Source organism: Magnolia sinica, chromosome 4 (genome assembly GCF_029962835.1).
Source record: "Magnolia sinica isolate HGM2019 chromosome 4, MsV1, whole genome shotgun sequence".
Taxonomy (NCBI): Eukaryota; Viridiplantae; Streptophyta; class Magnoliopsida; order Magnoliales; family Magnoliaceae; genus Magnolia; species Magnolia sinica.
Genome location: NC_080576.1, coordinates 38032106 through 38045943, shown reverse-complemented (window position 1 = coordinate 38045943; position 13838 = coordinate 38032106). Strand labels below are relative to the sequence as shown.

The 13838-nt window shown below is 38.3% G+C and overlaps 1 protein-coding gene and 1 long non-coding RNA gene across 2 annotated transcripts; both read left to right on the top strand.

The window, feature by feature from the left end:
- Positions 1–128: 128 nt before the first annotated feature.
- Positions 129–6911, top strand: LOC131244123 (probable helicase MAGATAMA 3). Its single transcript, XM_058243777.1, has 5 exons — positions 129–1148; positions 1720–2044; positions 2763–3018; positions 3771–3998; positions 6644–6911. The coding sequence occupies exons 2-5, from the start codon at positions 1810–1812 to the stop codon at positions 6909–6911; spliced, it is 987 nt and encodes a 328-aa protein (XP_058099760.1). The 5' UTR covers positions 129–1148; positions 1720–1809.
- A 2877-nt stretch (positions 6912–9788) lies between these two features.
- Positions 9789–13505, top strand: LOC131244452 (uncharacterized). Its single transcript, XR_009170287.1, has 3 exons — positions 9789–9963; positions 11928–11953; positions 13204–13505. It is a non-coding gene; the product is annotated as an uncharacterized LOC131244452 (long non-coding RNA).
- Positions 13506–13838: the final 333 nt, after the last annotated feature.

Here is a 13838-nt window from a genome sequence, read left to right as displayed (position 1 = left end):
AACCCTCACTTTTGCAATTAACCTGTTTTGAGTGTTTTGTTCTTTACACGGGTTGGGAGAAGTTGCAAAAACTGTTCTTCGGGAGAATTTGCACAGAAAATCGAAGTTCTGTTGCTCATTCAAGCTGAATGAGTCACAAATCAGAGCAGTATTGAGTTCTATAGCAGCAAAGCAATGCAAGCATAAGCACTCGATTCAACTAATCTGGGGCCTACCAGGGACTGGAAAGACGAAAACAATCAGTACAATGCTACTGACACTTCTAGCATTGAAATGCAGAATACTTGTATGCACACTGACAAATATTGGTCTTAGAAGTGGCCTTGCGTCTCCTGAGGTTGTTGAGAGAGTCATGTCCTACTGACCTATACCCGTTGGGAGACATAGTTTTAATGGGAAATAAGGACCGGATGAACATTACTGACGATCTTGAAGGTATTTTTCTGAATAACCGCATCGATAGGCTTTCAGATTGCTTTGCACTACTATCAGGGTGGAGATACAAGCTAGAGTCAATGATACGATTTCTCGAAGATTGTTTTCCTCAGTATGAAATCTATTTGGAAAATGAAAAGGCAAAGGAGGATAAGAGGGGCGTCAATGCCTTGACATTTCGGGAATTCGTCAAGAGCCGATTCGGTGCCATGGCAAAGTCATTGAAGGATCATATAAGAAGCCTTTGTACCCACCTACCATCATCTTCACTTTCGAAAAATAACTATAACAACATGGTTTTAGCTTTCAAGTTGATTGAATCTTTTGAAAGCTTGTTACGTGTGAATAATGTCAGTGACAAGACACTCAAGAAACTATTGATGCAGTCTGAAGGAGTAAACAATTTGTGCAAGGCCTGAAACGAGTGTCTTCAAGTTCTGAGAGATCTTAAAAGAAATTTTCAGATTCTCCAATTTCTCGAAAAAGACTTGATTCGAAAATTTTGCTTGAAAAGTTCTTCCCTTGTTTTTTGCACGGCTTCTAGTTCATCTGCATTACTTTTTTTAGAGATTGAACAATTTGAGCTGGTGGTTATCAACGAAGCTGTTCAGTTGAAAGAATGTGAGTCATTGATTCCATTACAACTACCAGGTACACGGCATGTTATTCTTATTGGTGACGAGTGCCAATTGCCTGCACTTGTTAAAAGCAAGGTTTGCATTTTCTCCTCTGTTGGTTCTTATCTGCATATTGTGGGGTTTAATTGGGTCGCAATTTGTAGAAGTGGACCAATGGTTGGGTTCAAGACCGTTGATCTGATGAGCCCTATAGTGAATGGTCCATTCCCAAAAAGTCTCCTTCCATGGGGCTATCCTAAACCTTCTCTTGGGGGCCAAGAGCTAGATGGTCAAGGAATACACACACGCGCGCGCACACACACACGAATGCACACACACACACACACACACCAAAGTTTTGGATCAGGCTGAAAGTTGGGCCCTGAGGGTTTCATGGGGTGCCACATCATCTTGACTTTTTGGATTCTGGGCCCATGACATGCGTGCAAGGTGTGCAAAGGTATGCAAGTGAGCGTGACTCTCTCTCTCTCTCTCTCTCTCTCTCTCTCTCTCTCTACACACACATTCCAGTTGATCACCCAACTGTTGGCCCCACTTGAACAACCCAATAAAATCCGATGACAGGTTGTATAATAGAGTTCCTTGCAGCATACTATTGTTTCTGATATAATTTTTCTTTGTATTCTTAAAATTTACACTCTTTTAGATTTCTGAGAAAGCTGGATTTGGAAGAAGCCTCTTTGAGAGGTTGAGTTCAGTGGGACATGAGAAGCACCTTCTCAATGTGCCGTACTGAATGCATCCTTCCATAAGTACTTTCCCAAATGCCAATTTTTATGGGAACCAGATTTCCGATGCTCCATTCGTCAAGCATAAAAGTCACGAAAGGCAGTACCTTCCACACCATTTCTATAGTTCATATTCATTTATTAATATTGACGATGGAAGGGAGACGTTCAACGAAGGTCACAGTCAGAAGAATATGGTGGAGGTGGCTGTAGTTTTGCAAATATTGAGAAACCTTTATGGAGGTGTGTGCACTGTCAATTGGTTGAATATTATCCTCTGCAGTTCGTTTTTAGCAAGAAATATTTCATCTTGGGGTTATGAACATGCAAATTCTCTTTTGTTATGTTTGTGTTTGATGAATCATTTATTTTAAAGAATCTTGTTATATGTGTAGCCCACCTGATAAGTATGCCAGCCTGATTTTGGACCTGGTCACCTAGAAGGTGTGAGACTTCCCGGTTCACAGATTCTTATCAAAACGATGCTTAGATAATCTCTTTAGAGATTGTAGTCAGTCTTGGGATTGTTGTTTCCGATTCCTCTGTCACATTGGGTAACTGGGTGCTTCTTTGTAATTTTCGAGATTTTAAGCATGTGTGGCATGACCCCCTCATTGCAATCTTTGAGGAAATATGGACAGTTGAAAAACTTTGTCTGCCTATTTGATGAGAGACCTGGATCAAATGCACTCCTCCCTCGTGTCCATATGGAAAGTCACATAACCTGGACATGTTGGAATAGCACCCGGTTCAGGTTAAGTGACAGATGAAGGAATTCTATACTAGTCATTAGTAATACATATTGCATACGTTGTACTCTTGATTGTGGGATGTCAACCACATTTTTACTAATAGTTATGCATTTACTCGCAATGAGTATTTCTTTGACACTCTTAAGGATGCATGTTTCATTTCTTTAGTATTGGCATGAACAGTTTTGCTTTGATTTCTTCTTTTACAGCATCCATTGTTTTGGGACAGAGGGTTAGTGTTGGTGTCGTGTCACCCTACACAGCTCAAATCGTTGCAATTCAAGAGAAACTTGGAAAAACATATGAAACACAAGTGGACTTTGTTGTGAATGTCAAGTCCATCGACGGGTTTCAAGGTGGTGAAGAGGATGTGATCATAATGTCTACTGTCAGGTCAAACAGTAACGTGTCAGTCGGTTTCCTTTCCAATATTCAACGGACAAATGTGGCTTTGACCAGGGCCAGGTATGCTTCTCTTACTTGGATATTAGGAGCCATCACTCACCAAACCATTAAATAAAAGAACTTTTATCAAGCTTATTTGGATGTACAACTGACTTATATTGAGATTATTAAGTGGGAACAAAGCAGAACGTCCTAAGTATAGGTAATCTTTATCGTATCTAGAGTGGAGATTTCATCCCAAATTGTGATACAAGAGAAGTCATCGTCATTGTTCGTCAACATCTTAGTAACTTTTTGGTAGACACCTAAAAATGAGTTTGTCTCATTTTAGTTAATCATAATCATGGTTGTTGGTCATAAAGATTATTTTTTAATCCTTAATGAAAAGAATGTGATTTCAAATACATGAATATGATTACTAAAATGAGATGAACTCATTTTTGGGTGTCTACCAAAAAGGCCCTTAGCCTTTCTCCCAGCAATGTGAGGGACGGCTTTTAAGTTCTAGATTGATGAAAGTTTCACAATCAGCTGCCCAACAGGCTTCAACATTAATTTTTTAATTGGGCTTTTTTTAAAAGCTCACGTTCCAGCACTGTCCTGCCCAGTATTTCCCCGAGCCCAATTCATTAGACATGGGACTCAAAGGGTGAGCAAGCAAAGTAGGAAATAATATTTCTATTATAAAAAATGTGATCATTCACTTCTAGCTTGCAGCAAATTAATCATTGAATTCCGAGTCAATTGTACATCCAAACGCAACATAGAGGTCACTTATATAGTTGAGCTGTTTTTTTTTTTTTTCATTGTAGGCACTGCCTTTGGATTGTGGGGAATGGGCAAACTTTAATTAAAAGTGGTTCTATCTGGAAGAAAATAGTCCTTGATGCAAAGCATCGAGGATGCTTCTTTAATGCTATGGAGGACGCGAGTTTGGCCAAAGAAATCATCTGTGCCAACAAACATGGGGAGGACTTATCAAGATGTTTTCCTTCTCTTAATCTAGGCAATGAACATGGCGGTTCAGCCCGACAGTTAAGGTAGGTTGTTATTTTACGTTTGAGAGTTGTTTATATGTTCCTGTGCATAAGGAAATCATACATAACACAATCCCATTAACAAAAACTCAGAGAACGGAGATTCCAAGAATAGCTTAGGGACGAAAGCAGGACCTATGCAATGTACCGGTAGTCGACCAATGAGTGCCTATTGACGCAGGGAAGGACGCGATGAGGTCGATCACCGTCTTCCTCAGGGATAACTACTCCGAATACATGGAGTTCTCTGGATTCCTCACAGAGTTTCCTCAAATCCACTAGGGATAAGAATAGAAATAAATTCTAAATAAAAAAAAAATAAATTGATTGATGAATAAAAACAAATTTACAATCCTTTAAATAGTGAACTCAAACCTAGGATGGAGTTTTAGACTCACTCTCCAACTCAAACTCCCTAAAAATGTGAATTACTATAAATAGTAAACTTACTAAACATGACTTACTATAAATAGTAAACTTACTATTTATAGACGGTCATGATTCCTACTAGACTTCTTGATTTTCGGCCAAAAATAGTAAGTGTCCAATTTGGCCTAATAACGTTATTATCCCAAATTTTCTAAGCCCTTTTCTTGTTGGGCACGACTCCTACAACTCAAAGGATCAAAAGTTATGATTGAACTAAAACTTACTATTTATAGTAGAAACGAGATTAAAACGGACTTTCAATTGTCGAAAAATTCATTGTGGTTTGTGAGATACGCCTGTTTTAAGGTTCTGACGGTCCGAATCACTTCTGCCTCTGATTGGGTTTTCTTTGGTCCATCTTTGCCATGAAGTGTCCGCGACCCGCTCTACATCACCTTTACTCAGTTGAAGCCTGAAATGAAGAATAAAGCAGAAGATGTTGCGCCTAATGACTAATTTATTGCTGAAACACTACATTTGGCAAACAAAAATTACCTAGCTGCCTCTACCACCAAGTTAATTGCGGCCATGTGTTGGTGTTTGATTTTGCTACTTTTCATATCTCGATGCTTTCATTGACATGGCTCTGATACATATCTCTGGATTCATTAAGCCAAACCCAAATAGCTTGGTCTAGACTATGATGATCATGACAAGAATTATAGGAATATCTTTAAGTTTTCTCTTACATTTCTAAATCATTAATGTTTTAGAGGTCAAAACAGGCTGAATTTCACTTGCGAGGACCTTTTGATGCTATGGCATAAGTGTCTTGCATGCCTTCTTGCTAATTACCTCATAAACTCGCTTACTGTATTCCAAGGGTAAGATTTCACATCTTAAGAGTCCCAAAAGAACTGACTCCATGGACATTATCAAGTAACTTGGCTTTGCTCAATCTAGGGGAGGAACATGGTGCTTCAGCCATGGCTTCAAGGTGAACCATCATTTTAAATTTCCATCTTTAATAGACGGTTGTTTGGATTTGTCCTAGCTATTCACTGCAATCTCTTGCATGCCTTCTTGCTAATTACCTCATAAACTCGCTTACTGTATTCCAAGGGTAAGATTTCACATCTTAAGAGTCCCAAAAGAACTGACTCCATGGACATTATCAAGTAACTTGGCTTTGCTCAATCTAGGGGAGGAACATGGTGCTTCAGCCATGGCTTCAAGGTGAACCATCATTTTAAATTTCCATCTTTAATAGACGGTTGTTTGGATTTGTCCTAGCTATTCACTGCAATCCCATTAATGAACAATATAAGTATAGAGATTCTAATAATAGCTCAGGATTGAAAGCGGGTTCAGTGCAAAGTATCGATAATTCTATGCTTTGCACTGAACATGCTTTCATACATCTGATATAAGCAATAGGTGATAGCATTTTTTGTCCATATTATACATTTGTGCATTTATTGCTTACAGTGGATAACAGTTTTTATGGTTTTTGTTTGTTTGTTTTGACTAATTTTGATGGTTTGATATGAATTAATGAGATGATGTGGTTTTTGGGAACAATTATATGCCACTCTTTTCAGAAAACAGAATTTGTTTTGCATTCTCTGCATAGCTTACTCCTCCTGCATGCCTTTGGACCCACATGTATCCATTTTCAGACAAATGGAATTGCTGATTTCTGGGAAAAACCATGATGCTGGGAACTATTGAGTATGGTCCAAGGAAATCATGCTGGAAAGATGATGCCGATGATTGACTGGTGGCTTTAAAATGAATGACCGGAAACAATAACAGTCAACGGTCCACAGTTACTGTGAAAGATTGATGGTCAGAATCATCGTCTTAGTGTGATATTTTTAGCATGGCCTTGGTATCATCTGACTGCAGCTTCATGTGGACCTCCAGATGCTATTGCATGAGTACCACGCATTGCAATACATGAAAGAATGAACTCCAGAAAAAAAAAAAGACCAGGATGCCTTAGTTTTATTATGTTCTTATCTGTATAGTAAGACAACCAAAGCAATCAGTAACACATGTTTGATTTTTTGGATTATCTTATACATGCTTTTCATTAGCATGGATGAGAGAGAAAGATCAGAGCATGCAAGCAAGCTTTAATACAACGAATTTTAAATGTATGTGCCTTCAAATGCTGCATTTTGCATGTGTTTGCTGATTTAATGATTTCAGTTCTGTTGGAGGCTCTTTGTTTTTGCCGTTCCTTTAACACAACTTCATTTGCATTGTGAGAACAGAGATTCTAAGAAAACTCAAGAGTCAAAATCAAGTTCACCAAAAGAGACTGGTGATTCTCGACCTATGCATACTAGCACTAGTATCGATTTCCGAAAGAGGAGTGAAGGAGAAGCTGTTGGGGGAAGTACTCGTGCAGACAAGCCCAATGGAGGTAATTTGCTTGTGCTCAATAAAGAAGTTCATGTGTGCTTGTGTTTATTGAGAAATATTCAGTTTAATCAACAAGAAATAGCAAAATGCATGCAAATGTATCATAGTATTCATTGAGAAGTAGCCCTGAAATTTCATAAATTGTTTCCTTCAAGTCCACCTTGAAAACAACATAATTTCATTTTGGAGCCTATACCATCAATATTGTCAGGTCAGGTAAGGTTGAGAGGAGTTCAATCAGGTCTAGATATCAAACCCTGGATCCAAAACATTGATATGTAGGTCGCATCTGGGTTGGGTAAAAAATGAAATAAGTTGGGTCTTTTTCAGGTTTGCAATAAGAGCGTCCAGACCAAACGAATATATCTGTGGTTTGGTTTTGTATCTGATCTAAGATTAGGTGGGTCCAATTTCTAATTTTCCAGTTAATATATGTAGATGTGCAATCTGTCACTCCCATATCACACACCCATAGAAGGTTAACCACCAAATGATCCTTGACTATAAGGAGATCATTCATTCACTACTACAACTCTATCACTTGCCTTTACTCCCAAGTATTACTATAAAAGATTGTCCGGAGGTCTTCGGTTGTTGGAGAGCCTTGTGAGCATCTATATGTTGCAATCTTGCCCGGAGGTAGTCATCATGACCACCACCATCACAGTTATTGTCATCTTCACCATCATTAACTAAATATTAATCATTCTGGTCACTGGATTCCCATTAGCATATGCCAACTTATGTATCGATTGTTGCCTCTCTCTCTCTCTCCCTTTTTTTTTAAAAATTTAATCTGGCCATCAAATAACATATATCACAATGCAAAATTTTTCTTTAATATACATACCTTGCATTGGTTTGGCCAAGATTTTGAACTGGCTTGGCCCATCAAGTCGTGTTTTTATGGCTCGGCCGGGGCCTAATCCAGCTCATTGACCGGCATACATGTTTGTGCATGGAGATGTTATGTTTTGCATGCCTTGCTGACTCTGAGATTTATGTTTTTGGCTGTTTGGGTGCAGGAATTGGAGTTTAAAATTCTAAACAAGTAAGTTTTTGGCAAAGATTAGTTGGGTCATATTGATTATGTTAATTTGCTCATTTATACATTGTTTTCTTATGGTCAAAAATTACAAAAGCCTATTCTATTTGATCTTAAAGCCCTAATTTACCTTAAAAATTGGAATAAGATATTTATTCCTGAAACCCAACCAATTTTCAAAAGTAATTACCAAAACCTACCTGCACTTGCACTTTTTTAAAGTTTGCTTTGACAATGTTGTGACTTGGGATCCAACATGTGTCACCTTCCATTGGTGTCTTCATGCAGAGTGGTCCAATGTTCGAAACTGCCCATGTTGTGAATTCTATGGTAGAAGAGCCATTGTAAGAAATTTTTTGGTGAAGTTTTTATTGTGACCGTTGGTATCTGCTGATGAATTTCGAACAAAAGGGGGGTGGGTGGGTTGGGAAGAAAAGAAAAGAAAAAGAAAATTTTCAATTTTTCACATTCGACTCTAAAAATCAGAGGTTAGGATCATCAATGAAGCATGATTATGGGACAATAGCTTGTGGTAGCAATGAGAATATGGACTGTTCATATCTTATGCCTATCTAATCATATAGCCCCAATGGGTGTCCTCACACGCTAGATCTTGAGTTGCAACAGATGCAAAACTCCTTTTTTTTTTTTAAATTACAAAATAACCAAGTTCTTGTTTAGGTCATCAGCCATTTTACTCCTTACACGTTCCACAAATAGGATCTGTGGATAATTCATTGGGACCTACCATGGAGGCATGGAGAGAACAAAGTCCCAAAGATCACATTCATTAAGCAGTCCAAACCATCCTGGGACTACATTGTCGAGTACTGAGTTGTAGATGTATCCTATGTTGCCTACAACCCTTGCAATCCTATGCACTTAGCTATCGCATCTTCCGATGGCACCCTCCAGATCCGGGACATGGCGAGTAGCATGACTAGGGTCATCATCCAAGCCGATGATGCACCTATCATGTCCTGTGACTAGAACTTGCACGACGCTACCTACATTGGTCTCGAATGATTGGAAGGTGGTTATGTGGGATTATGGCCTGGGGATAAGAGGACCCATCTATCACATCTTATGAGTATCATTAGGGAGGGGGTTGTCTGTGGGTTGGATATGAGCAAGTCAGTTGTGGGGCTGTTGGCCAGCACCAGACGGGATGACCTCTTTTATATGTGGTCGTGCTCACTACCAGAGACACAAAGGTCTTGAATTCAAAGACCAGCTGTGGATCTCTGTAATTTTGATCTTCTTCTTCTTCTTCTTTTCTTGTTTTGTTCTTGAACACACATACACACTCGTATTGCATTGGGTTTCTTGTTTCATATTTCCAATAAATTATATATTTTCATCTTGAAATCTTGGGTTTTTCCTATCAACAGCTGATAACGTGTACAGGTCTGACCCACCTTCGAGTGATCCAGATCATTCATCTGGTGGGCACACTTTTTATGGCTGATGAAGCTTCAAGATCCTACCAATTATCCATCTGGTTGTTTGTGCACATGGCATTTGTATCATCTGGCCATGGCTTCAACTGGGCCCCCATGAGCTAATGCATGAGTACACGAATTGCAATGCATGAAAGAAAAACTTCAAATAATAATAATAATAATAATAATAGTAATAATAATAATAATAATAACAATAAATAAATAAAGAAAGAAAGAAAAAAAAGGCCATGATGCCTCTGTTTTTTTTTTTCTCATCTGTGTAGTAAGACAACCAAGGCAGGCAGTAACACATGTTTTATTTTTTGCATTATCTCATGCATGCCTTTCATTAGCATGGATGAGAGAGAGACTTAGGGCATGCAAGCAAGCTTTAATAAAATGAATTTCAAATATACGTGCTTTCAAATGCTGCATTTTGCATGTGTTTTCTGATTCAATGATTTCAGTTCTGTTGGAGGCTCTTTGTTTCTAACGTGGCTTTAACAACACCTTTATACATTGCGACAACAGAGATCTAAGGAAAGTTCGGAGTTGAAAGCTATTTCATCGAAAGCAACTGGTAATTCTCGACCTATGGATACTAGCACTAGTATTGACTACCAAACGAAGAGTAAAGGAAAAGCTGTTTGGGGAAGTAGTCACGCAGACAAGCATGATGGAGGTAATTTGCTGGTGTTTAATAGTGTAGTTCATGTGTGCTTGTTCAATTGTGAAATATTCAGTTTAATCAACAAGAAATGGCCAAATACTGGAAAGTTTATCATAAGTATTCATTAGGAAGTAGCCCTGAAATTGCGTAATTGTTTCCTTCACGTCTACCTAGAAACAAGGTGATTGGAGCCTATATTGTCAATATTATCCAATCAGGTCAGGTTGAGAGGAGTTTAATTAGGTCTAGATATCAACCCCCGGATTTGATACATAGATATGTATGTCGAATAAAAAATCAAAGAAGTTGGGTCTTTCTCAGGTTTGCAACAAGAGCCTCCAAACCAAACTCAAATATCTTTGGACCCACATGTATCCATTACTAGAGCAGATGGGTCTAATCCAAGGTATTCCATAACGGTAACGGTGGCAGTAACGGCCACCTCCGTTACCTTTACGATATGGGGCATAATGGCTGTTACGGCCCCGAAACGGCCCTTACGGTCTCTCTTTTTTATTTTTTTTATTTATTGAAAAAACCCCTGAAAAACCTGTATCTGCCCCGTAATGTTGATTAAAAAGTATGAAAAACCTATATATATATATCCTATAATAGACCATTACGGGGCTATTATGGCCTTTATAAGGGATGTGATGTGCCGTTAACAACAATTACGGGTCATTTTTTTCCATAATGGCTGTTATGGCCGTTACGACCCCGTAACATATAACGGTTGCCACCATTACCTTTACGTAACGGCCTTTACGGCACACCATGGTCTAATCACCCCTTTGATTCTACGGTATAGATGGCCTCAAATTACGATATACGGCTTAGATCGTTTAAGGGACAAGCTAGATGGACAATATTAATTTCTCAATTTTCTCTATGTACTCTCATTGTTTCATGATATAATTTTCACGGAAGGACCTCTTTACATTTATAGGGAAGGACCGGGAGTTTGGATGAGACCAGAGAGTATCCGATCTTATCCTTACCTCCTCATCTAAATTTTTGTTTAAAGTTAAATTTGTAATTTAACTTCAAATGATAGAGAGAAAAACAGATTTAAAAAAAAAAAGGAGGCTAAACCTCGTGGGACCCACCTGCTAGTGATTACCCACAAATGGGCCCCAAGGGCCTATGCCCAACAGTTTGATCAGGTCTAGATATCAACCCCTAGATCTGATACATATATATGTTGGTCAGATAAAAAATAAATAAGTTGGGCCTTTTCTGGTTTGCAATAAGAGCATCCATGCCAAACTCATATACCTATGGTTTGGTTTTGTATCTGGGCTAAGTTAGGCTGGTCTAATTTCTAATTTCCTAGTTAATATATGTTATGTGCATTCTGTCATGCTCCGCAATTGCAGAGCATCATGTCACACACCCATATGAGGTTAACCACCAAGGGATCCTTGACTATAAGGAGGGCATTCATTCATTCCAACAACCCTATTCACCCACCTGAGTATCAATATACAAGATTGTCCGAAGGGCTTCATGGGTTGGAGAACGTTGCAAGCTTTGATCTGTTGCAATCTTGCCTAGAGGCTGTCATCATCATCATCAATGTTATTGTTGTTGTTTTTGTCGTCATCACCACCACCACCATCACTGTCTGTCGTCACCATCATTAATTAATTATTTTCGTTCTGTTCACTTTATTTGCATCAACATATACCCACTTACGCATCCATTAAGAGTCATTTATGCTTGTACTTTTCCTCCTGTTGCATTTTTTCTTATTTTGGGCATCAAATAACATGTATCTCGATGCAAATTTTTCTTTAATATACATAAGCTTTCATCAGCCCAAATTTTGAAATAGCTTGGCCCATCAGTTTGTGCTTGTTTGGCTCGGTCTGTGCCTAGTCCAGCCCATTGATTGCCATACATGTTTGTGCATGGAGATGTTATGTTTTGCATGCTTTACTGATTCTGAGATTTTGTTTTGGGCTGTTTGGGTGCAGGAATTGGACTTCACAACTCTGAAGAAGTAAGTTTTTGGCAAGGGTTAGTTGGGTCGTATTGATTATGCTAATATGCTCATTTCTGCATTTTTTTTTTTTTTTCTGATAGTAACATAACTGAAGGTTTTCTCTGTGTGAAAATTACAAAAGCCTACTCCTTTTAATCTGAAAGCCCCTAACTTACCTTAAAATTTGAATAGGGTATTTATTACTTGAACTTAACCAATTTTCAAAAGCAATTACCAAAACCTACCTCTACTCGCACTTAAGTTTACTTTGACTTTGTTGTGACTTATGATCTACTGTCTCCTCCCAGAGTGGTCCAATGTGAGGAATCACCCATGTTGTGAATTCTATGGTATAAGAGTCATTATGAGAAAATTTTGCTGAACTTATGATTGTGACCATTGCTACTTGTAGATAACAATAAAAAGAAAATTTTCAATTGTTCATTCAACTCTAAAAATCGAAGGTTAGGATCATCACTGAAGCATGATTATGAGACAATAGCTTGTGTAGCAATGAGAATATATATGGTTCATATCATAGGAGCATCTAATCATGTGGCCCCATTGAGTGGCCAGACACGCAAGATCCTGAGTAGCAACAGTTGCAAAGCTCTTTTTCTTAAAAAAACCAAGTTTGCAATTAAGCCATCAACCATTCTACTGCCTTATGCATCCCATGAATACAATCAGTTTAAATTCGGTGGGTCCTACCATGGAGGCATGAACGGAACAAAATCCCAAAGAATGCATTCATTAAGCACTCCTAACCATCTGTCCTGATGACTTTTGAGGGGAAAATGGTTCGTTAATGGGCCATTGATCAATGTCCTAAACATCTATTTTCTTTACTCAAAACTTTGCCTATCAAATGGTTAGAAATAACTGACTGGTGTAATTTTTGGGCTGTGCACCGTCCAAGCTATGGTCTGCAGGATGAACAGTTAGGAATTCTTACATGTGTGCATTGAGATAAAAAAAGAAGAAAATGTATCACTCTGGCTCATTCCGACACAGTTAGAATCCTTCTGATCTGGGCTGAGCCTGACTCCCCAATGCCTCATTTCGTTCTCCACTGCTGCTGATTCAACTCAGTTGAGCTTAGCACCGGAGGATTTTTGAACCATAAAAAATCAGCATTCAAGCTACAGATTGGCACTCTTTATGAGTGACCGACCTGGAAATCAAGCTACACCTTAAGCACGGGTTATATGTCCCACACATGCTAATCTGTTTGTATGGTTTATTCATGTGACAATTGATACATGCAGGAAAAGTAAGCAGATCACTCCGACAATAGCTCTCTTCTGCTACCAAGCATTGCATATGGTGGCTTATGCATTGTGGGGGTTCTCCTTTATCGATTTTGGGCGCAGGATAATGCTTAGAATATAGTTGTAAAGGTGTGGATTTTGTTTATATACATAGGAATTGGAAGAAGTGAAATTTGTTATTCATGTTGTGAGACTAGAGCATACGTTGCTATATAAATTGTGAGGAATACTACAAGTGGAAAAAAAAATGTATTTACATGCCCTTTGTTGTATTTTATTTCAAGAAATTTGAACAACATAACAACAGTAAAAATGCTATCTTGAATAACCTGTGATAAAATTAATTTACTTATGGTCTGGTAAAAAAATGGATGTTTATAACTGCATATGTAGTGTTTGCATAGAAAAAAAGTATTGCTAGGCTAAGAAATCGCAAATAATTAGCCATTTATAACAATTGAACCATGTAATACCAATGCACATGGGAAGGGTTTTAAGCAATTGATAGGGCAATTGGATAATTTAGAATTGCCATGGGCGAAAAAAACAAAAATTGCCCTCTTTAGCGTATATAATATGAAAGGATATAAGAGGGTTTTTTTTTTTTTTTTTTTACACACCCCCACACACTC